Source organism: Anomaloglossus baeobatrachus, chromosome 7, assembly GCF_048569485.1.
Source record: "Anomaloglossus baeobatrachus isolate aAnoBae1 chromosome 7, aAnoBae1.hap1, whole genome shotgun sequence".
NCBI lineage: Eukaryota > Metazoa > Chordata > Amphibia > Anura > Aromobatidae > Anomaloglossus > Anomaloglossus baeobatrachus.
In genome coordinates this window covers 202,006,317-202,030,918 of record NC_134359.1, presented here as the reverse complement: position 1 = coordinate 202,030,918, position 24,602 = coordinate 202,006,317, and the positions used below count along the sequence as shown (strand labels likewise).

The 24,602-nt window shown below is 44.7% G+C and overlaps 1 protein-coding gene across 2 annotated transcripts in view; it reads left to right on the top strand.

Annotated features, from left to right (window-relative positions):
* RHBDF1 (rhomboid 5 homolog 1) overlaps nt 1–24,602 on the top strand; it is a 213,735-nt gene that overhangs the window by 78,627 nt on the left and 110,506 nt on the right. For both annotated transcript variants that reach the window (XM_075319074.1, XM_075319073.1), the window contains exon 2: nt 6,173–6,311. In XM_075319074.1, coding sequence (XP_075175189.1) covers nt 6,198–6,311 — 114 coding nt within the window. In that variant the 5' untranslated portion in view covers nt 6,173–6,197. The remainder of the gene's footprint in view (nt 1–6,172; nt 6,312–24,602) is intronic.

The following is a 24,602-nucleotide window of genomic DNA, read 5'->3' as shown; positions in this document are numbered from 1 at the left end:
GGTCTGCTACGTTGGATTTTTTACCAGTTTCATCTCTAGCACCAGGAATTAACGTCAATCTACTTGAGCTTTATAATTTACATTTATTCTCCATACATAAATGTGTGTACAAGACTATGGGTACACTTATAAATGGAAGGTTATGTATAGTTTTGCATCCTATCGGAGTCCACCTAAGAAAAAGAGGAAATAAATAGCTTGCCAAATAGCTTGGATTAAAAATAGACAACATTTTTGTCTACAGTTCTTTTGTCTCCATGCTTGCAGACTAAAAACAACCACCATATAGTCTGATATTGGAGTCATACACCCTTGCAAATTTATATCACCATAAAATAATGGACTGATTTAAAGAGGTTATCCAGGAATAATTTAGTTTTTTCACAAGGGCCTGGGAAATAATAATGACAAAATATATAATTGATGGAGGAGGTTAAACTAGATAGACTAGGTCTTTTTTCAATTTATGTAACTATGTAACTAACATGCAGGTAGTTGTTAAATATCTGCCTGTCCTACCTGGTGCTCATTCAGAGCGGTCATAGATCGATCCTGCCAGCGATCTGTCAACAGAACAGGTCCTCCTCTTCCCGGCTGCTCTGTCAATGGGGCAAGACTGCTGACGTTATGCTGATTGACATCAGGCTCCCCATAGATAGGCTGGGAGCCGGCTGCCAACCAGCACAAGATCATCAGTAACGGAAGACAAGGTGCTCTTCCTTCAATATGAGGCCAGTGGAAGATGCACAATTGCCGGAAGGAGCGGTCAGTGAATGCTCTGTGCCAGTTGACATCGGCCCCGGGCAGAACAGGATATTGATAAGCAACTACCTGTCCTGTAAGTTCTAGATAACCCCTTTAATGTGGTCTGTAACCATGGAGACGTGTAAATAGTGGCTTGAGAATGTTTTGACCTCGACTACTTTCAATATATTTTGTATATTTTTGTAATGTCTGCCCGGGACCACAGTCTCAGAATGGCTGTCACGGATAGACTAGAGGCTAGCTGCCCACTCAGCAGGATCCCAAGAACCCCGATCCCTTTAACCCCTATACAGGGATTTGGAGTTACACAAGGTCCAGGAGATTGTTGCCTATGGAAGGCTGCAATCCAGGAAAGAGTAGTCACGCAGGAGGTGCAAAAAAGAACAAAATCGGCAGGCAAGTGGGTGCTCAGGAATTCAGGCTAAAGTCAAACTGGACATGGCAGCGAAGTACAGAACATAGCAGGCAAGAGAGCAGTCAGTGAACGGACAGAGGTCAAATACGGGGATCAGAAGTTCAGGAGCAGGGTGTAAACCAGAGATAAGCAGAACTACAAAACTATATCTGGCAGGAGACCAGCAGACTGAAGGGGGATTAGAAGGGTGTGGTGTCTTCCCATTGGTTGTAGCTGAAAGGTGGTAACTTCAGCTGGAAGACACACGCCACCTACAGTCAGCCAGTAGTACTGCAGGTCCCAGAAAAACCCAGCTAAGTGGGTGGGTGGAGCTTGTGCCCACCAGAGCCACGGGCACCAACTGCTCCTCTAGCACTGTCCGCGGCGGGAATATGGCGGCGCCTGGTGACCAAAGCAGAAGTCGCAATAGCGGACTCCAGTGTGGACGTGACAATTTTATTTTAGAAGCATTATGGAAAGCTGATGTACACACGTACCATATGCATGCCATGAGTCACCTGAGTCACCACTAGACAAAATCCAAAGCGTGTCAATCCAATCCTCATTTAATTTTTCACTCCAACTGTACATTAGGGGAGAGATTTTTCACAAAGTGCATCCTTTTGAGAGCACTACGGATACTAAATTTTGCTGAAAAGTGAAAGACTGCATGTTCCAATTAAATTAAATGGCCGTGCATTGTATTATTGCCCTCCAGAGCTTTGACATAGCTCATGGTTACATCTTGCAATCCACCTCAACCTCGGAGTATATAAATTAACTTTACAGCTTGCTGTGTCTTTTTGTATTAGGCTCTTGTTCTCAGAGTGTCTTCTAAATGATTTCATTGAATCGCTCCACTCGTCATCCCCTTCTCCACCCCCACCTCCATAGTTCTCTTCCTCTCTTTGGCTTTCGCCTCTTCCTTTTTCTGATTTCTCACCCCATGGGATCCCCCAGATCCACATACCCTTTCTGCTCTCTTAAGGGCTTGGTTTGTTTGTGGTTCTGGTTTCTAGCTTGTATTTTATTATATAAAATATGTCAATGTCATTATATTGAATCCTGCTGTTGCTTTCTTTTACTAAATAAAATAATGTAAAAAAACTGGACTTTTATAACACATTTTGTAACCTAAGGAAATGCCTGTATTTGGGAGGTGAATTGTGAGTTTAAAGATGTTAGACGGTGTGCAAATCTACTACATAACCCGGAAACATTCATTGGGAGTTCTGAAATCTTTCAACGAGTCATGCTTGGTAACAAGACCAACCAGTTTTAAGGTGGATTAAGCAGAAGTTGTCTGGGTCATGTACCAGCTTGTATACAATGTGTCCATTGTAAGGCAGAAAGGTGGAAGCATTGCAGGAGTCGTCTTCTGAATGCTCTTACAGGATGAGATTGATTTAAATGTAGTTCATGTCAAATGATCAATTGTTTCCCAGTGCAATTACTTCAGGTAAAACAATTATTCTTGTTCTGTCCTGGATCAAGACAGATGATGTCCTCTTCTGCTACAAGTGTACTTCTAATTTCTCCTTAGGAAATACAAAGGTGTTTGTGTTTATGCATAAAGGATAACATGTATCTAACAATTTCTTCATTGTAATGTGCAACGTGCAGTACGTCGTACATGATACATCTAAGCTGCATATTCTAAAATGCTAGATATAGAAATATATTGTATTTTATTATTTTATCCAACACGTGTAAAATTGTGTTCATGTGTATATACCATTATATATATACAGTACAGACCAAAAGTTTGGACACACCTTCTCATCTCTAGAACAACTGTTAAGAGGAGACTTTGTGCAGCAGGCCTTCATGGTAAAATAGCTTCTAGGAAACCACTGCTAAGGACAGGCAACAAGCAGAAGAGACTTGTTTGGGCTAAAGAACACAAGGAATGGACATTAGACCAGTGGAAATCTGTGCTTTGGTATGATGAGTCCATATTTGAGATCTTTGGATCCAACCACCGTGTCTTTGTAGAAAAGGTGAATGGATGGACTCTACATGGCTGGTTCCCACCGTGAACCATGGAGGAGGAGGTGTGATGGTGTGGGGGTGCTTTGCTGGTGACACTGTTGGGGATTTACTCAAAATTGAAGGCATACAGAACTAGCATGCCTACCACAACATCTTGCAGCGGCATGCTATTCCATCCGGTTTGCGTTTAGTTGGACCATCATTTATTTTTCAACAGGACAATGACCCCAAACACACCTCCAGGCTGTGTAAGGGCTACTTGACTAAGAAGGAGAGTGATGGGGTGCTACGCCAGATGACCTGGTCTCTACAGTCACCAGACCTGAATCCAACGAGATGGTTTGGGGTGAGCTGGACCGCAGAGTGAAGGCAAAAGGGCCAACAAGTGCTAAGCATCTCTGGGAACTCCTTCAAGACTGTTGGAAAGCCATTTCCAGTGACTACCTTTTGAAGCTCATCAAGAGAATGCCAAGAGTGTGCAAAGTAGTAATGAAAGCAAAAGGTGGCTACTTTGAAGAACCTAGAATATAAAACATATTTTCAGTTGTTTCACACTTTTTTGTTAAGTATTTCATTCCACATGTGTTAATTCATAGTTTTGATGCCTTCAATGTGAATCTACAATTTTCAGAGTCCTGAAAATAAAGAAAACTCTTTGAATGAGAAGGTGTGTCCAAACTTTTGGTCTGTGCTGTATATAGATATATATAGTTAAGTCCATAAATATTTGTACAGTGACCAGGTCTTTGTGATTTGGGATCTGTATGCCACTATTTGTTACTTAAATTGAAACAAACAACTGAGATGCTATTGAAGTGCAGACTTTCAGGCTTAATTTAAAGGGAACCTGTCACCAGTTTTTTGGCCTATAAGCGGAGGCCACCACCAGTGGGCTCTTGTAAAGAGCATTCTAACATGCTGTATATAAGATCCCAGGCCGCTATGTAAAACAACAAAAGCACTTTATAATACTCAACGGTCGCGCTGCGGAGGATACTAGTCAGATCGGTGTCTCCGTTCTCCGGTGCCGGCGCCTCCTCTTTCGGTCATCTTTGTCCTCCTTCTTAAGCCTGTGTGCATGACGCGTCCTACATCATACATACTCGCCGATCCCGCGCAGGTGCACTACAATGCTTTGATCTTCCCTGCTCAGGGCAGGTCAAAGTGCACCTGTGCAGGACCTAAATGCCGTCATGTGTGCATGACGTTGGACACGTCATGCACGCGGCTACAGAAGGACGACAAAGATGGCCGAAAACGGAGACGCCCATCTGACTAGAATTCACTGCAGCACAACCGTTAGGTGAGTATTATAAAGTGTTTTTTTATGTTTTACACAGTAGCCTGGGCTCTTATATAAAGCATGTTAGAATGTTGTATATAAGAGCCCACTGGTGGTGGCCGCCACTTATAGCCCGAAAAACTGGTGACAGGTTCCCTTTAAAAGGTTGAACAAAAATATCCTGTGAAATTCTTAGGAAATGCAACCACTTTCTGGAAAGTCTCCTCCTTTCAGGGGCTCAAAAGTAATTGGACAAATTTACTTTACCATAAATAAAATGTTCATTTTTAATACATTGGAGAGAATCTTTTGCACACAATGTCATGCTTGAAGTCTGGAAGCCATGGATGTCACCAAATGGTGGGTTTCCTCCTTTGTGATGCTTTGCTTTACTGCAGCTGACTCCAGTTGTTGCTTGTTTGTGGGTTTTTCTGCCGTAAGTTTTGTCTTAAGCATGTGAAATGCAACTCAAAGGGGTTGAGACCTGGTGATTGATTCAGCCATTGCAGAATATTCTTTGCCTTAAAAAAAACTCCTGGGTTCCTTTCGCAGTATGGTCTTTACTGTGGAGCACCCTCCAATCAACCTTGTTGCATTTGATTGAATTTGAACAGAAGTACAGCCCTGTACTCTTAGGAATTTATCCGGCTGCTTCTGTCTTCAGTCACATCATCAATGAACACTAGTGACCCAATGCCATTGGAAGCCATGTGTGACAGAGGATGTGGTGTTCTTTGTATCATGAGCCATTCCAAGCCTTATCCATACTTTCTTCATCCCATCATTCTGGTACAGGTTGGTCTTAGTTTAATCTGTCCAAAGAATGCTTTTACAGATCTGAGCTGGCTTCTAGATGTTTTTGTTTTTTTTTAGTAAAGTCTAATCTGGCCTTTCTATTTTTAAGACTGATTAATGGTTTCCACTTTGTGGTATTTGCTCTCACGAAGTCTTCTCTTTATGGCAGACTTAGATACTAAAACACCTACTTTCTGGAGAGACTTCTTCACTTGGATGAAAGGATTCTGTGATCATCCACCACTGTTGTCTTCCGTGTATTCGTCCAAACCTTTTTGAGTTTCCAAGCATACCAGTGTGTTCTTTTTTCAAAATGTACAGAACTGTTCATGTGGCCATTCTTAACATTTCTGCTATGTCTATGATAGCCCATGTTGTGGGTTCACAGCAACAGGTTCCAAATGTAAATGCCACCCCTGGAATCAGCTCCAGACCTTTTTACCTGCTTAATTGATGGTGAAATAATGAGGGAATAGCCCATGCAGCCCATTAAAAGGCTTTTGAGATAAATGTCCAAATACTTTTGTTACCCTGGATAGAGGCACATATGGAAGAGCTGTAATTCCTAAACCCTTACTCCAATTAGGATGTGAATACATGAACATGGAGGGAATATGCAAACTTCTTTACAACGTATTTTTCAATTCATCATGTATGGAAGCATCTCACATACGATAGGGTAAAATAAGATGCATTTTGATCACTGGTAGATAAATGTCTGCAAGAGTTATAAGATGAAATGTAGAAACAAATGTTTTCCAGTGAAATATGAGACAAGGTCAAATATTCATTTGACGTCAGATTTTTTTTTTCATGTATTGCTTAAAAGGCATGCTACATATTTTCTCCAGTTTGTGTGTCTAATGTTTTATTTTTACCAAAATGGCAGGAAATACATTGATGCTTTTAATGCTAAGAATACTATTTTTTTCTTTTCATAATAGGTACAGCAAGTATAGCAGAACAAAGATGACTGAAGTGCGTCGGGACAGTACAAGCAGTTTACAAAGAAAGAAGCCGCCATGGTTAAAATTAGAAATACCATCTGTAACTACTACAAGCGAGGAGCCGGTGTTTGTTCCGGTATGACATAATACTGGTGATTTACTGCTTTTCTACTTTGTTAGCTACAGGCAGAATACCGTGTAAAGGTGAATGCACATGAATATAGATCATGATAACGGCATGTTTTTAATTTTGGGTTCCTAAGTTTTACTTCATGGCTGGTAGTAAGTTATGCGCTAGAGTAGATATTCTTAGCCCCAAATATTGGATGAAACCTCATTGAATTATAATTATGCTTTTTTTCTATTCACAATGTCCCTATGCTTTTAAACGAGCATACATACCATAAGTATAGGCAAAGCTGTTGTAATGAGACTCATGTAGGAAGTGTGCCCAAATCAGGATTCTCCATGCTTTTGTATAAGTGACTTCCTCTACGACAGGGGTGCACATCCTTTTCTGACCAAGGGTCGCATTATGTTGAATCAATCCAAAGGGGAAATATACATTTTTTTATATTTAGTTGCATAGTAATTCTGCACACTTATAGTTGCCCAATAATTTTGCACACATAAATATTCTCCTAAGAAAGACAAAACCTCATTATTTTTACTTCCTAAATTATTTTTACTTTCCTAAATTTTCAGGTTTATTAACATTTTTGGATTGACCAGCAGCATTGTAGTTGTTTAATAATGAAATGAATCATGAAAAATAGAAAAATACAAATTGGCTAATAATTGTTCACACATTGTAGCGATATTATCCACTGCTAGCACTTAGGAGAGAGGAAAGGACATGTGTGAGTGTTGCTGTCCTTTGTAAATTTAAATGCCATAAATTCCAATGTAAAGAATCTTAAGCATATATAACCACCTTTAAAGGGAATTTACGTGTTCTAACTTAGTAGCAGTGTGATGTGTGGCCTAGTAATCCCTTCCTACCCATCCCTGTGCTTTAATATTGTGTAATGTGAATGTATAAAAATATGTTTTATTACTTATGTGTACCCTATGTGAATTGTGAATGAGCAGGGACTCTAGCCCCATGGGTGTCGCATCGCCCTGTGGGAGTTTGCATGCTTTCCGTGGTATCACGCCCCTGTGGGCATGATACCAAGGATTTACATCGCCGACGTCCCGTCGCTCCTTGAGATCCCGCGCATGCGCACTTACCATTCCCGCAGCCTTGTTATTTGGGTGCTTGCTTATCATCTTCAGACGCGCACTGCACTTGGTCAGAAGACTCCTGTGGTTCCGGTCATGCGCAGTGCGCGTCTGAAGACGAGAAGCGAGCACCCAGATAACAAGGCTGCGGGAATGGTAAGTGCGCACGCGCGGGATCTCAAGGAGCAATGGGACGTCGCTCAAGTAAATCCATGGTATCACGCCCACAGGGGTGTGATACCACAGAAGGCATGCAAACGCCCACAGGGCGATGCGACGCCCAGGGGGCTAGAGCCCCTGCTCATTTACATGGTACACATAAGTAATAAAACATATTTCCTTTCTCGCCTTTTCATTGGGGGACACAGACAGTGGGTATTATGATGTCTCCAGGGAGGCGTGACACTAGATTTGCAAAAGTGTTAGCTCCTCCCCCCACAGCATATACCCTAGCTAGGCAGGAAACTAGCTCAGTTTTTTCTAGTGTCAGCAGGGAGGCTGACATGTCTTCCCTCGCCCTACCAGGTGCCTTGGGCCAGCTTATTTTGTTTTTATTTTTTATTTTTATTTTGTTTTTTTCTTAATCATTCTATTTTTTATTAAGGGGCAATACCGGGGTGCCTTGCCACCCTCGTTCCCCCCGCGTACGGGCAGAGGAAACCTGGCGTGCACAAGCCGTCAGTCTTCCCTCGCGCCCAAGTGGTCGGGTCTGCGTACCCCTCCAGGCTCCCTGGAAGCACCTCACACCAAGGTAGCTCCAGAGGGCTAAGCAGAGCCGAGGACCTGCTTCAGTCTTGAGCCGAAGATGCGTCCCCGAGATCTCCGCATCACCGGACCGACGCGTCTTCAGACGGAGCCAGGAGCAGGTAGGGAGACGACGAGTCATCTGTCCCCTGCATCCAAACCGCCGCCTGAAAAGGCGCCGGTGGGGCGATGCAGACCGTGATCCCGGGGAGCCTCATTAATTTAGCCCCCGGCGTCGGCCTGCATTCCAGCTACGCCCCCTCTCACTGCTCTGGAGGCCGCTCCCTCAGTCGCAGCGGCTCTCCTTCTGATTGGCCGTTACGTTAGTCCCAGCCCTGGGACCAATCAGCCTCCGGGGGCCGTCTTACTCCTCCATGCTGCCAGGAACGCTGGACGCCATTTTCCACGTGGGGAGCAGACACGGGTGAGATCGCCTCCTTGGCTCTGCACTTCTGCAGCACTATATACCGCTCTGCTCAGCGGTATATCGCTTTTTCTCTAGCAGTGTGTGCCTGCTGGCTAGCGGTGTATATCGGCTATTAGCGGTATATACTGGCTCTGCCTGCAGGTATATGCCGGCTGTTTGACAGTATATGCCATTTTGCTACGGTATATACCGGCTGTGCATAGCAGTCACTTTATAATACTGCTAGTGGCTCCTCACTCATATAACTCTATCCCTATAGAGCTGTAGGACTCTATTGCTGACATGCGTAACCGCAAGGGTGATAAACCTTCCCAGGCGTCCTCTACGGACCTGTACTATGTCTGTACCACCTGTGGACGCTCGTTTTCTAATGGCCGAAGCTATCCACTATGCCGGGGCTGCGATGCCCCTACTACCGTGTCACAACAGACCCCGTTGCCGGACCAGGATGCCGTGCAGTCTTTGGATTCTGCTCTGGCCACCGGCCAGGCAGCACCCCCGTCTGATGATGTAATGCCTGCATGGGCTCTTCTAATGTCTAAAAGGTTAGATGATCTTGCCGCTCAGATATCCCAGCCGTCCTCAGGCTCCCACAGCCTTCCTCCGGCCCAGCTCCCTCAGAGGAGCCCGCCTGCTTCGTCTGGTCCCTCTTCCCCAGAACGTAAAAAGGCTGTTTTCAAAAGGCGCCATTGCGACCTCTACGCCTCATCCAACTCGGTCGATAGTCAGTCTGTCCGAGGTTCCGTGACCTTTAGTAGTCACGATTCTCAAGACTCTGACTCTGATTCAGATGTCCTTTCTGAGTCTAGGCATATAGAAGACACACTAATTTCGGCTGTCAATCACTTTTTGTCGATCTCTGATCAGCCTCCTGACCCGACTTCTCAGTCGGCAACCAAGCGGGCCAAGAAGCCTCCTAAATCCTTTGCTCAGGATCCGGTTTTTCGGCAAATTATATCTAAACGGTGGGATCATCCTGATAGAAGGTTTAATAAAAAACCCTTCTCTTCATTCGCTTATCCCTTTCCCTCTGAAATTGTTAAGCCCTAGTCAGTACCCTCCGTTGTGGATCCATCAGTATCCAGACTGGCTGAACACACGGTCATGTCTGTTTCAGACAACGCGTCTCTCAAGGACTCGTCCGACCGCACAGTTGATGCTGCAGTCAAATCTATTTTCCAGGCTTCAGGCTCCTCTCTTCGCCCCCTGTTTGCCTTAACATGGGTCGCGAGAGCTATGGAGATGTGGAGCAAGAACCTACGCAGGATGCTTTGCTCTTGAAATATTCCCCCGGCGGCTTTTGAGATCCTTGATTTGTTTTCTCTAGCCTCTAATTATTTTCTTCACGGCTCCCTAGATGCAGCTAGTTTGTCAGCCCTATCGGCGGCCAATGCTGTCTTTGCCCGCAGAGTCCTTTGGCTAAAAATATGGAATGCGGACAGTGCCTCCAAGAAATCCTTGTCCACACTCCCCTTCCATGGCCTGCGTCTGTTTGGAGAATCCTTGGACAAACTCATATCTGAGACGACGGGTGGTATAAGTACCATTCTACCTCAAAAGTGGCCTGTATCCAGGAATTTTAAAAAATCTCCTTAGCGCGGGCAGTCCTTTCGCCCCGCCCCCCAAAAACCATCAGCCCAAGGATCGTCCCAATGCTCAGATCGAGGATCCGATCCCTCAAGGGGCTCTTCCTGGCGTTCCCACTCCAAGCAACCTAAACCCAAAGGACCTCGCTCTGTACAGGCCCCCTCAGCATGACGCCAGGTATCCCTCAGATCCGACTCCTGTTGGATGGCGGCTTCTGTTTTTTTGGGATATCTGGCTAGACCACACTCACGATGCTTGGGTTCGAGAAATCGTCACCTCAGGTTACAAGATCGATTTCCATTCCCTGCCGGCCAACAGGTTTCTGCGTTCTCGTCTTCCCAAGTCCAAAACGCAAAGCCAGGCCTTATTTCAGGCCATAGCCTCTTTACAGAAAGCAAATGTTATCATTCCAGTGCCCCTGGAACAGCGCGGAAAAGGTTTCTATTCAAACCTTTTTGTCGTTCCCAAAAAAGATGGCTCTGTCCGCCCTATCTTGGACCTCAAACGGCTGAACAAATTCGTACGGATTCGGACTTTCCGAATGGAATCTTTGAGAGCAGTGCTAGCCGCCATGGAACCTGGAGAATTCCTAGCTTCCATATACGTTCAAGATGCTTATTTACACATTCCCATATGTGTCTCTCATCAACGGTTCCTTCGTTTTGCCATAGGACACCGTCATTTCCAATTCAGGGCCCTCCCCACTGCGCCTCAGGTCTTCACAAAGGTCATGGCGGCCGTCATGTCCATTTTACACCCCATAGGCGTCCTGGTCATTCCTTTTTGGACGACCTTCTTGTCAAAGGGAGCTCTCTTCAAGTTTACTCAGAAAGCGTGCAGATTTGCCTAGACACGCTGTCAAGGCTAGGGTGGCTTATCTACTTCAACAAGTCATCCCTCATTCCTCATCAGCGCATTACCTTTTTAGGTATGCTGATAGACACGGCTCAGTCCCGGGTTTTTCTTCCAGGAGACAAGAGGTCTTCCCTGATCCGGGCCGCCCAATCCCTCCACTCTCGCCATCAGACATCCCTTCGGAACGGAATGAGAGTGTTAGGCAAGATGGTGGCGGTCATAGAAGCCGTGTCCTTTGCCCAATTCCATCTGCGCCCTCTACAACTGGATCTTCTATCCTCCTGGGACAAGAATCCAGCTTCCCTAGACCGGTCAGTCCGCCTCTCTCGGGCTGCGCTCAGTTCCCTCGTCTGGTGGACTCAAGCCTCTTCCCTATCTCAAGGGAAGTCCTTTCGCCCGGTCCACTGGCAAGTAGTCACGACGGATGCCAGCCTGATAGGCTGGGAGGCGGTGTTTCTCCACCACACTGTTCACGGACGCTGGTCTCTTTCCGAGCGCTCCCTGCACATCAATGTTCTGGAGATCAGAGCCATATTTTTGGCCCTTCAGAATTTTCAACCCTTACTATTAGGCCTCCCTGTTCGGATCCAGTCAGACAATGCCACGGCCGTGGCTTACATCAACCGTCAGGGAGGAACTCGCAGCAAGGCAGCAATGAAAGAAGTATCCAGGATTCTTCTTTGGGCAGAGAAGCACATCCCCATTATTTCAGCTGTCCATATCCCAGGGGTAGACAACTGGGCCGCAGACTTTCTCAGCAGGCAAGGTCTAGCGGCAGGGGAATGGTCCCTCCATGACGAAGTGTTCCATCAGATCACTCTTCGTTGGGGACTTCCAGATGTGGACCTCATGGCGTCTCAGATGAATGCCAAAATACGTCCCTTCATATCCCAGTCGAGAGACCCGCTAGCGATCGGCTCCGACGTTCTAGTCTTTCCGTGGGCGCAGTTCCGCCTACCCTACATCTTCCCTCCGTTTCCTCTAATTCCGAGAGTAATCAAGAAAATCAAAGTGGAGGGAATCCCGGTGATCCTCGTGGCCCCGGACTGGCCCAGGAGAGCCTGGTACCCAGAGCTTCTCCAACTGCTCGGCGACACTCCCTGGCGTCTTCCCGACCGCCCGGATCTTCTGTCGCAAGGTCCAATATTCCACCAGAATACAGCACAGCTGCATTTGACGGCGTGGCGTTTGAATCCTTGATTCTAGCCAAATCAGGTATTTCTTCTAAGGTAGTTCATACCATGCTTAATGCTCGGAAGTCCTCCTCTGCCAGTATCTACCACAGGACCTGGAAGACCTATCTTTCCTGGTGTGACCGTCATAATTGGTCGCCCCTTACCTTTTCAATCCCTAATGTTCTTGCCTTTCTGCAAGACGGTCTGGACTTGGGACTAGCTCTCAGTACCCTTAAAGGGCAAGTTTCTGCCTTGTCAATATTTTTCCAGAAGCAGCTGGCTTCTCGCCCTCAGGTCCGTACCTTTCTTCAAGGGGTAGCGCATTTGGTTCCTCCTTATCGTCACCCCTTAGATCCCTGGGATCTGAATTTGGTTCTCGGAGCTCTTCAGCTTCCTCCCTTCGAACCTTTGAGAGAAATCTCTCTTCAACGACTGTCTTGGAAGGTTGCCTTTTTAGTCGCCTCTATCAGGCGAGTGTCCGAACTAGCGGCTCTTTCCTGTCGCTCACCTTACCTGATATTCCATTATGATAAGGTGGTCCTTCGGCCTTCCCCTGCTTTTCTCTCGAAGGTCGTATCTTCTTTCCACTTAAACGAGGACATTGTGTTGCCGTCATTCTGCCCGGCCCCGGTCCACTCCTTTGAAAAAGCCCTTCACACTCTAGATCTTGTCAGGGCTCTGCGGATCTACATTTCCAGAACAGCGCCGTTGGGCAAGTCCGATGCCCTCTTCGTCCTCTCAGAAGGACACAAAAAGGGCAATCAGGCTTCTAAATCCACAATTTCTCAATGGATTAGGACTGCCATCTGTGAGGCTTACAAAGCACGAGGTGTTGTTCCTCCTCAATCTGTGCGGGCCCACTCTACGTGAGCAGTGGGTGCTTCCTGGGCTATCTACCATCAGGATTCAGCGGCCCAACTTTGCAAGGCCGCTACCTGGTCCAGTGTGTACACGTTTACAAAATTCTACAGAGTGCATACGCATGCTTCCGCGGATGCTGCTCTTGGAAGACAAGTCCTTCAGGCGGCAGTGGCCCATTTATAAGTGGCCACTGCTCGGTTTTTTGACAGTGTTTGATATATGTTCACTGCAGTTGCGTCGTTAGTCAGCTCTTAGTCTGATGTTATACACTGTTAATAGTTCAGCTCCCACCCAGGGACTGCTTTGGGACGTCGCACTGTCTGTGTCCCCCAATGAAAAGGCGAGAAAGGAAATGACATTTTTGTGTACTCACCGTAAAATGTCTTCCTTGGAGCCTTTCATTGGGGGACACTGCTCCCACCCTTGTGGTTTTGGTTGTCCTTCTCCTACTGCTTTTACACCAAACTGAGCTAGTTTTCTGCCTAGCTAGGGTATATGCTGTGGGGGAAGGAGCTAACACTTTTGCAAATCTAGTGTCACGCCTCCCTGCAGACATCATAATACCCACTTTCTGTCTCCCCCAATGAAAGGCTCCAAGGAAGACATTTTACGGTGAGTACACAAAAATGTCATTTTTATACATGCACATTACACATTATTACAACACAGGGATGGGTAAGAAGGGGTTACTAGGCCACACATCACACTGCTACTAGGTTAGAACACATAAATTACCAGATAGGTTCCCTTTAAAACTCTTATACATAGTTTTGGACTAAGAAATGTGTCTCCTAAAATTTATCGGGGACACAGATGAATGTGCCCCTATCCCCCTTCAGTTTTTTTTTAATTTAGTTTACATAACAAATTGCCATGTGTAAGGAAGCATTTCTGTGACTAGATGGAGGGGGCCACACAGAGTGGCATAACGGGCCACAGTGGCCCTCGGACCATAGGTTTTTCACCCCTGAGCAGAGTTGTCTGAACTAGCAAACATGAAGGAGAAAGCAGTCAGAGGGCCACAAGTCCCTTTTGTAGAGCAAGAAATGGGTAGGACGATCAACAAGACCGGACTGCCCTGTTTTAGTTATGGTATAGCAATGTGAATCAGCAGCAGGAGCTTATAGCTTACACCTCTGCTGTTTTTGGGTTAGAAGAGACCACTGGGTAATGAGTACATGGAGGGCCACTGATGTATTAGGAGCAGCTGATGTGTTTTACCTTTTCAGCCAGATATTACAAAGTTAGGAACGTTAGGATAGACAAACAGCGCAATGGAGAAAAAAGGAATATAAATGATCATATATGCTCACCTCAGTGAAAGAAAAAAGACATATAGATGACCGCTGCTGCAGATCCACAGGCTCAAAGATCTGATAAGTAGGAGAGAGGGATGATTAGTGGTTATTCCATGCTGCTGGTCAATGACGATGCTGTGCGTTATTCAAAAAAGATTGTTTATTGATTCAGCGCGTTTCGAAGCTGCCTTGCTTCTTCATCAGGATAAAAGAAAAACCTCTTTTTCCTGGTGAAGACGTGAGGCAGCATCAAAACTCGTTGAATCAATAAACCACCTTTTTGAATACTGCACAGCATCATCATTGACCGGCAGCATGGAATAACCACTAATCATCCCTTTCTCCTTAAGTTATGAATGTAATTTCTTAGAAACAATGAAGTATTATCATTGAGTTGTCATCTCAGGTTTTACAATATGGCGGAGACATGCTGTGTCATTACTGCAACCAGTGAATATACTAGAGAATACTTTAGGAGAACTTTGAATTTTGCTGTTTTTACTCTATTACTACATGCCGTTTAACTCTTTTACTGCCATGCTCAGTGCGTTTGGATGTTCAAAGGGAGAGTCTGTGATGTGATCACCCATAATACTTTTTATCAGCAGACAGTGTTGAGTCCATTATTGGGCCTATGAATATTTGACCATATTCATTAATACTTGGCTATAGTAAAGTAAGTCTCAACAATTACTTGTGGACTTTTATCACAGAGGCTAATATATAGATACATAATTCAAATCAAAATTATAATTATAAATCCCTCAATGCGATAAAAAAAGATAAACTGAACGTAAAAGAAAAAAAGTAAAAAAAAATTAAAACACACATTTTTATCACTCCCAAATGCTGTCTGCAAACTGAGGTTCTGATCTGGCATAAATTCTGTCATATGACAAAGCTCGTTAAAGGGTCACTTTTGACTTTTAGGATTGCTACCTCCAATAGGTGGCGCTAGAGTTTGTCTACTTCCTCCCTGAAGAGACAATTTGCTTATAACACACTGTTGTTTTTGCCTAAAGTCTTCGGTGAGGAGCCTGAAAAATATACATATGAAGACACAATTGCATTTTTAAATGTGCAGTTGTGGAATTTTTGCACTAAAAATACTTTAAAAAGCTGCTCTAAATCTGAATAATAAAGTAGAAATGAAAATGCATAAAAAAAGGCAACAAACAATTAAAATTGGCATACTTTGGAGCTGCCACCTACCGAAAACATGTGATAATGCTGCATTTCTGCCGATGGAAACATGTCCTAAATCTTGATGTTATCGTTAAATGGCTTATCCACATTTTGAAGTGGAAAACCCCTTTAACCAATTTAAAGTGCACCAAAAAACAGGATTTTCGTATATAACCTAAAGCCAGTGCTATACTGGCACTATCAGGCTGATTCTAAACATACCTTTAGTTGTCAGCTTGGATGTATAGGTTTTGAAACACAAGCAAGTAAAGTTTATAAAATTGGTAACTTCTTGAGTGACGGCAGCTGTGGATCAGATAATATCTGGGGGGGTATTCATACGTATCCCCTCTCCCTGTTAGAATTAGCATAAGTATTATACAAGTGATTTACTTTTTCACTAGCAGGACCTGTGTGAGGTCATACCCATGTGACCAGAAGGGGTGGGGCCTCAGCAAACAGAAAAATGTTGCTCCCTGGTATCAGCTTTGTTGGCTGAGGTTTGTAAAATGAGCAGGTTTGATTGGCAGCAGCTGCCGATCAGCTGAAAGCTGGAGTGGATAATCATAGTGCTTCCCTTCCCCCTGCCTGTCCGTCCTTCCCCTGTTATTTATGCTAATTGTATTATAGAAGCGTTTTACTAATGGTTGTGGCTAGAATTACCTTGCTGATGTCATACCCATGTGACCAGAAGGGGCGGGGCCTCAGCCAACATAGCTGATACCAGGAAGCAACACTATTTTTCTGTTGGATAAGGCCCTGCCCCTTCTAGTCACATGGGTATGACATCAGCAAAATCCTTCTATCCACAGCCATTAGTAAAACTCTTCTATAATGGAATTAGCATAAATAAAAGATAGGGGGAAGAACAACAGAGAGGGGTGCGGGAATCACTATCAAAACCCACCCCTGCTATTAGCTGATCCGCAGCTGCTGCCAATCAAAAAACTGTTCATGTTACAAACTTTACTTGCTTGTATTTCAAAAATGATACATCCGATCGCACAGCGGAAGTTATATATAAAATCAGCATGATAGTGCCAGTATAGCACTGGCTTTAGGTTATATAGGAAAATCCTGGTGATTGGTTCGCTTTAAGCGTATGCTCGGGAATACTTCACTTGCCAGCAGTAATAACTGAGGAGCATTGTTTAGATTGTATCAGAACACCCAGGAAGCTGGTCGGGCACAGTTTAGACAAGCACAAGGCTATTTTGATGGTTGCCCACATCTAAATAATACATTCCACTAGAAGGGTTTTCAGCAAACACCTGCATTACCTTAGCACTACTGTTTGTACAGACATACAGATCAATCACTCCCCATTCATGTGTGCTATATATAGTGAAAATACATGATGTACATCATTGCCAAAAATATTTTTACTTAATAGAAAGTAAATAAAACTAAGGTCATGATCTCAGTGAAGCAAAACTGCAGAATGGAAATGTGGAAATGTAACAACAAAAAAAAATCATACATATAAAACATTGGATAATAAAATAGTGGCCAGAGTCCTACCACTAATGGCTACCACTAATGGCAGCATTGAACTTGCGCTTGTGTACACGTTGCTGTGGTTCAACAGTCTGCAGTCACAGAGATAGTTTTGTCCCCAAGCCTGGACAACCCTACCATATTGGAATACTTTTTTGTGAAAATCATAAATTTGGACTGGATCACCATTTCTTAAGACCTGTAAGGCCGGTTTCACACATCCGGCTTTTTGCCGTTTTGCCGGATGTGGCGCTCTCCCGTACAGTTAATACAGTACAATGACAGCGCTGTAACTTCCAGGTCACATGCGCCGGTCACATGACAGCATGTGACCGGCGCTTGTTGCGCTGTCATTGTACTGTATTAACTGTACGGGAGAGCGCCGCATCCGGCAAAACGGCAAAAAGCCAGATGTGTGAAACCGGCCTAACTTTTTCCTTTTTAGCCAATGGAGCATTGTGTGGGCTGATTTTTGTGTGTGATGAACTTATGTTTTGATTATGGTAATTCCAGTTTGGGCTATATTTGTTTTTATTACTTTTACATATTTTGGATGAGTCACGGTTACTGAAAGATGGCAATTCAGTTTACATAATTTACACTGTTTACCTTATTAATTTGTTAATTTTACATTTCCTTAGTTTTTATTTTTACAAATTTTTATCACCATGGTGATACCAAAAAATGTTTTTCCTTAAACCTCCATATAAGTAGGGGAAGTAGTAAAACTTTTTAGACCATTTTTTTGTATTAATGTTTACTTTATGTTTTAAGTCCTCATGAACCCATGACCATTATTAAGCAATAGACCTCAGCATTTAAGCAATTACTGACAATGTAGGGTAAGGGTTAAACATCCGCGCTGCTGTGTGAAAGGAATGAAAACATACTCTAGAAAGTGATTTTATTCAATGCATTTCAAAGTAGAACTCAGTCATCAGGATATCCACAATTCCATGGTACAAAAAAGTTTGTCGCATAATCTTGGGGTCTAAGGTTTGGGCTGTACATGAGAGGGTCATCAGTTCAGACAATGGCTGCTTCCAGAACATGATTCACATTTAAATAAGTAAACAGCGGTAATCTGAGCAAGCTCCATTCACTGCTATTAGTTTATTATTATGCTTTGCATAAAGCTCCATCACAATCCACAGCACTTTACACACTTCTTGACTCCTGTCCCTTTGGAGCTCACAATCTAAATTCCCTCTGTATGTGAGGAACCTCAAGTATCAGAAGGAAACCCATGCAAGTACAGTCAGAACATACAAACTCCTTGCAGATGTTGTCCTAGGTGAGATTTGAATCCAGGACCCCAGTGCACTGTGCTAAGCACTGAGCCACAGGGCTGCTGATGAGATACAGTTAGGTCCAGAAATATTTGGAGAGTGGCACAAGTTTTGGCATTTTAACTGGTTACCAAGACATGTTCAAGATACAGTTATATAATCAATATGTGATTAAAGTGCAATCTCTCAACTTTAATTTGAGGTCGTACACATCCTAATTGAAGTAAGGGTTTAAGAATTATAGGTCTTTAATATGTAGAAGCCTTTTTTTCAAGGAACCAAAACTATTTGGACAACTATCTCAAAAGCTCTTTAATTGGCCTAATGGGCTATTTTACTACTTCATCAGTTAAGCAGGTAAAAGGTCTTGAGCTGATTCCAGGTTTGGCATTTGCATTTGGGAGCTGTTGCTGTGAACCCACAAGATGCGGTCAAAGCAGTTCTCAATAGAAGAGAAATAGACCATCATTAGGCTGTAGAAAAAAAGTAGAAATCCTACAGAGAGATATCAATAGTGTTAAGAGTGGTCAAATCAATAGTTTGATGCATTCTGCAAAAAGAAGAGCACACTGGTGATCCTGAAAACTCAAAATGGCCTGGACATCCACAGAAGATAACAGTGGTGGATGATTGTGCAATCCTTTCCATAGTGAAGAAAAACCCCTTCACAAAATCCACCCATGTAAAGAACTCCCTCCAGGAAGTAGGTGTTTCAGTATGTATGTCTACCACAAGAAGAAGACTTCATGAGAGCAAATACAGAGAGTTCTCCACAAGCTGCCAATCATTAATCAGTCTTAAAAATTGAAAGGCCAGACTAGACTTTGTAAAAGAAAAATCTAAAGACGCCAGCTCAGTGTTTGAAAAGCATATTATAGACAGATGAAACTAAGATCAACTTGTACCAGAATGATGAGATGGAGATAGTATGGAGAAGGCTTGAAACGGCTCAAGATCCAAAGCACACCATATCATCTGTAAAACAAGGTGGAGGCAGTGTGATGGCCGGGCATGCATGGCTTTCAAAGGCACAGGATCTCTAGTGTTTATTGATGATGTGACTGAAGTTAGAAGCAGCCGGATGACTTTGAACAGAGCTATATGTTCTTCTTAGATTCAACCAAATGCAGTAAGGTTGATTAGACAGCTCTAAACAGCACAGATGGACAATGACCCAAAACTTACTGCGAAAGCAACTCAGGAGATTTCTAAAACACAGTGGAATATTCTGCAATGGCCAAGGTAGTCACCAGAGCTAAAAGGGAACCTGTCAGCAGAAATGTCCCCTAAAACCTAACAGATTCCCCCTCTGCAGCTCCTGGGCTGCATTCTATAAAGGTCCCTGTTATGATTGTGCCCACTTTCTGACCGAAAAAAAGTGTTTATAAAGTTGTACCTTTTTGGCTTCTGATTCTGTAAATCCGTCACGGGGGCGGGCTGCCTGATGGCCGTTATTCTGCCCCCTGGTCCTGTATGCCGCCCCCATCGCTGATTTCAATACTTTTGGACGCCGCCCACTGCTCCAGCCATCCCCGCGCATGCCCAGTGCCCATCTCTCGGGGATGAGCACTGTGCCCAGCGTCACCGCTGGTGACGTGCACGCAGGGTTAAGATTATGGGCGGTGCTGTGATGTTTATTCCTAAGCAACCGCCCATAATCGCGGGACCGCGCTTTCCCCCTCGGCCTGCTTCTTTCTGCGCAAGCGCGCTGCTGCTGACCTCACTTCGCCTCCTTCCCATCTTGCCCCGAGGCAGGAAATAGATGGGAAGAGCGCGGAGCAGTGACTACACCGAAAGCGCGGTCCCGCGATTATGGGCGGTTGCTTAGGAATAAACATCACAGCACCGCCCATAATCTTAACCCTGCGTGCACGTGACGCTGGGCACAGTGCTCATCCCCGAGAGATGGGCACTGGGCATGCGCGGGGATGGCTGGAGCAGTGGGCGGCGTCCAGAAGTATTGAAATCAGCGATGGGGGCGGCATACAGGACCAGGGGGCAGAATAACGGCCATCAGGCAGCCCGCCCCCGTGACGGATTTACAGAATCAGAAGCCAAAAAGGTACAACTTTATAAACACTTTTTTTCGGTCAGAAAGTGGGCACAATCATAACAGGGACCTTTATAGAATGCAGCCCAGGAGCTGCAGAGGGGGAATCTGTTAGGTTTTAGGGGACATTTCTGCTGACAGGTTCCCTTTAACTCCATCAAGCAGCATTGCACAGCTGCAGTACAATCTAGCAAGGCATCAGAAAGGAGGAAACCCAGCATTTGGTGATGTCAATGGCTTCCAGACTTCAGGTAGTCATTGCCTGCAAGAGATTCTCTACAAAGTATTAAAAATGAACATTTTATTTATGGTTAAGTTACTTTGTCCAATTTTGTAGAATAATAATTGCAATTCCAAAGTGTTTCACAGGATATTTTTGTTCAATCCTTTTAATTAAACCTGAAAGTCTCCACTTCAATTGTATCTTTGCGGTTTCATTTTAAATAAAAAAAAATAGTGGCCTGCAGAGCTGAAATCACGAAGACTCGGTCACTGTCCAAATATTTCTGGACTTAACTGTATGCCACCTGTATAACACAGCCAGCACCCACCATCAACTTCAGAGCCCGCTACACACACTCTCTGGACCCATGTGGTCACAGAGGGATTAATGATGATTAATGCAACATCAATATAGTTATCTAAAGTCTTAATGGCTAAATATTAGGAGGCTGCCCATTTTTTTAGGTTATGGTAGTATACATTAGTTCATTTTAACAAATCTTAGAGGCATAAATATATAGCTAATAGATATACTGATTGTCATACATATGCCATTTTATTATCTGTAAAAAAATAGTATCTATAGTATCTGTAAATAGTTTTCTAGTTGTAAAGGGTACATTATATAGAGGCTGGCAATGCTCTGACTTGTTGGTTCCATGTCTTTCCCTAATAAATTACAATAACCAATAATGGTCTCTCTGTCACATATTATTATTATTATTATTGTTTATTTATAGAGCACCATTGATTCCATGGTGCTGTACATGAGGGGGTTACATACAGAATACATGTACACGTTACAATAGACAGACTAGCACAGGGGGAAGAGGGCCCTGCCCTTGCGGGCTTACATCCTAAAGGATTTTGGGGAGGAGACAGTAGGTGGGGTGTAGGTGGGGCGGCAGCTCCGCACGGTGGTGGGGCGGCAGCTCCGCACGGTAGTGGGGCGGCAGCTCCGCACGGTGGTGGGGCGGCAGCTCCGCACGGTGGTGGGGCGGCAGCTCCGCACGGTGGTGGGGCGGCAGCTCCGCACGGTGGTGGGGCGGCAGCTCCGCACGGTGGTGGGGCGGCAGCTCCGCACGGTGGTGGGGCGGTAGCTCCGCACGGGGGTGGGGCGGCAGCTCCGCACGGGGGTGGGGCGGCAGCTCCGCACGGGGGTGGGGCGGCAGCTCCGCACGGTGGTGGGGCGGCAGCTCCGCACGGTGGTGGGGCGGCAGCTCCGCACGGGGGTGAAGCAGTGAGGTCATTGAAGGTTATAGGCATTTCTGAACAGATGAGTCTTTAGGTTCCGTTTGAAGCTTGCGAGTGTAGTAGATAGTCTGACGTGTTGAGGCAGTGAGTTCCAGGAGACTGGGGATAGAATACACATAGAATCTGCATTGTTAGCAAAAAGGTGGAGGATTGGACCAATTGTCATGGTAAATGAGTGACAGAGAGAACAAACGTGAAAGCCTTCTCTTCTGAGAGTCATATGTAATGGATTACCTAGTTTGACCTTTGCCATGCCCACCAACTCCCCTGGTTTTCAATATGTATATTACTGCTAATATTTCTATTTTGAAGTTTACTAAATGGAAAGAATAGCTTTTAGGAAGCATGCTTAATTATAATGTAAATGTAAGCTGTGTTTTATAAAGCCAAAATATGCCCCCATCTCTTCTGTCATGGCCAATACTCAATGCCTCGCTGTAGGACCACAGACAAAGAGAGGAAATGGGTGCTCAAAAACAAATTCTGATATTGAAATTGGAGTGCCCGAGTCACCAGCTTTCCATTCATTTGTGTTTTATGCTTTCCATTGTACAGCAGGCACCACTTACACAATATCATACTGTTAGGAAAAAACAACTATTAATGGATTATATTTTGTACCAAAATAGTGGGGGGTAAAGCTCTTCAACAAATATCACGGTAATTCCAGATCATGGGGACAGATCATGGTTACTATGTATTACAACATTATTAATAGTATATATTATAATGGACAGAGTGACAATTAGAGGAAGAATACTGACCCATTTATTAGCCTAGAAGGCCACTAGAGAAATGTGACATATAGATTGTTCCCTTTTGGCTGTCAATGTGGTGTAGTGCTCAGAATGAATCACCACTAAGTGGTTATTGTAAATGATGTTGTTGGGCGCTGGTTGAAGTTATTTACAGAAAGGTTCGACTTCGGTTCAGTTCATTGAACGGAGGCCCCGTTCGAGTTCGGTTCGACGAACCGTTCGACGAACCTCTCGAACCCCATTGAACACAATTGGAGGCAAACACAAACACATAAAAACACATTATAAATGTACACATACAGTTCATAAACATTGTCATTACACTTACAGGTCCCCGCGATGCGTCCTGCACTCTGTCTCCACCGCTTTTCCTTCCGATAATCGCTGCGTCCTCCCGGTAACCAGCACTGATGATAGAACCTTCCGTGACGTAAAAAAAAAGCATGTGACCAGTCACGTGTCTATTATCTCATTGGCTACAGACTGGTCACATGGCTATGACGTCAACCTAGGTCCTGTCATTGCATCTCTCCGGTACGCGGTGATCGTTCAGCATCTCCGTATACCGGCGAAATGCTCTGGCACATGGTCGGCTTCCCCGTTCTGCTTCCTCTTTCTGTTATTCACCGGCTGCCATAGCCGGTCAATAACGGCGATCACCTTTGCTATAGCTTTGCACCAGGAATCACGTGATTGGAGCACCGTTGCTATGGTAACCTGCTTGTCAGCGGTGACGTCACCGCTTACAGCCTGCAGCCTCTACTCACTCTCACCGAGTGAATAGACTGCACGGGAGCAGCAGCGTTCTTTCTCCCATGCTGTGCTGTCTGATGTAGCAGAGCTGCATGAGTTGAAGGAGAAAGAAGACAGAAGAGCAGGATCATGGAGGGCTGACAAGGAGTAATAAACATGGAGTCTCTAAGTGTGTCTGTGTATTTATTTCTATTAAAGTATTTTTTCTCTTTGTGGTGTCTTTTTTTTTTTAACCCTTTATTGGAGATTCTTAATGGCCGGGTCAAACTTGCCTGACATTAAGAATCTCTGGCTTAATTCTAGCTAGTAAAACAAAGCTAGTATTAACTCATTATTACCCAGCGGGCCACCCAGCTTCAGGGCAACTGGAAGAGTTGGATACAGCGCCAGATGATAGCGCTTCTATGAAAGCGCCATTTTCTGGGGCGGCTGCAGACTGCAATTCGCAGCAGAGGGGCCCAGAAAGCTTGGGCTAACCTGTGCTGCGGATTCCAATCCCCAGCTGCCTAGTTGTACCTGGCTGGACACAATAATGGGGCGAAGCTCATGTCGATTTTTTTTTTATTATTATTTCATGAAATTCATGAAATAATTAAAAAACGGGCTTCCCTATTTTTTTAGTTCCCAGCCGGGTACATATAGGCAGCTGGGGGTTGGTGGCAGGCTGTACCTGCCTGTTGTACCTGGCTAGCATACAAAAATATGGCGAAGCCCACGTCATTTTTTTGGTGGGCAAAAAACTTCTGCATACAGTCCTGGATGGAGTATGCTGAGTCTTGTAGTTCTGCAGCTGCTGTCTGCTCTCCTGCATACACTAGTGAATGGAGCATAGTGAGCCTTGTAGTTCTGCAGCTGCTGTCTGCTCTCCTCCATACAGACAGACAGCAGCTGCAGAACTACAAGGCTCAGCATATTCCATCCAGGACTGTATGCAGGAGTTTTTTGCCCCCCAAAAAAATTACGTGGGCTTCGCCATGTTTTTGTATACTAGCCAGGTACAGCAGGCAGCTACAGGCTGCCCCCAACCCCCAGCTGCCTATTTGTACCCAGCTGGGAACCAAAAATATAGGGAAACCCTTTTTTTTAATTATTTCATGCATTTCATGAAATAATTAAAAAAAAAAAATGACGTGGGCTTCGCCCAATTTTTGTGTCCAGCCAGGTACAACTAGGCAGCTGGGGATTGGAATCCGCAGCTCAGGGTGCCCAAGCTTTCTGGGTACCCCTGCTGCGAATTGCAGTTCGCAG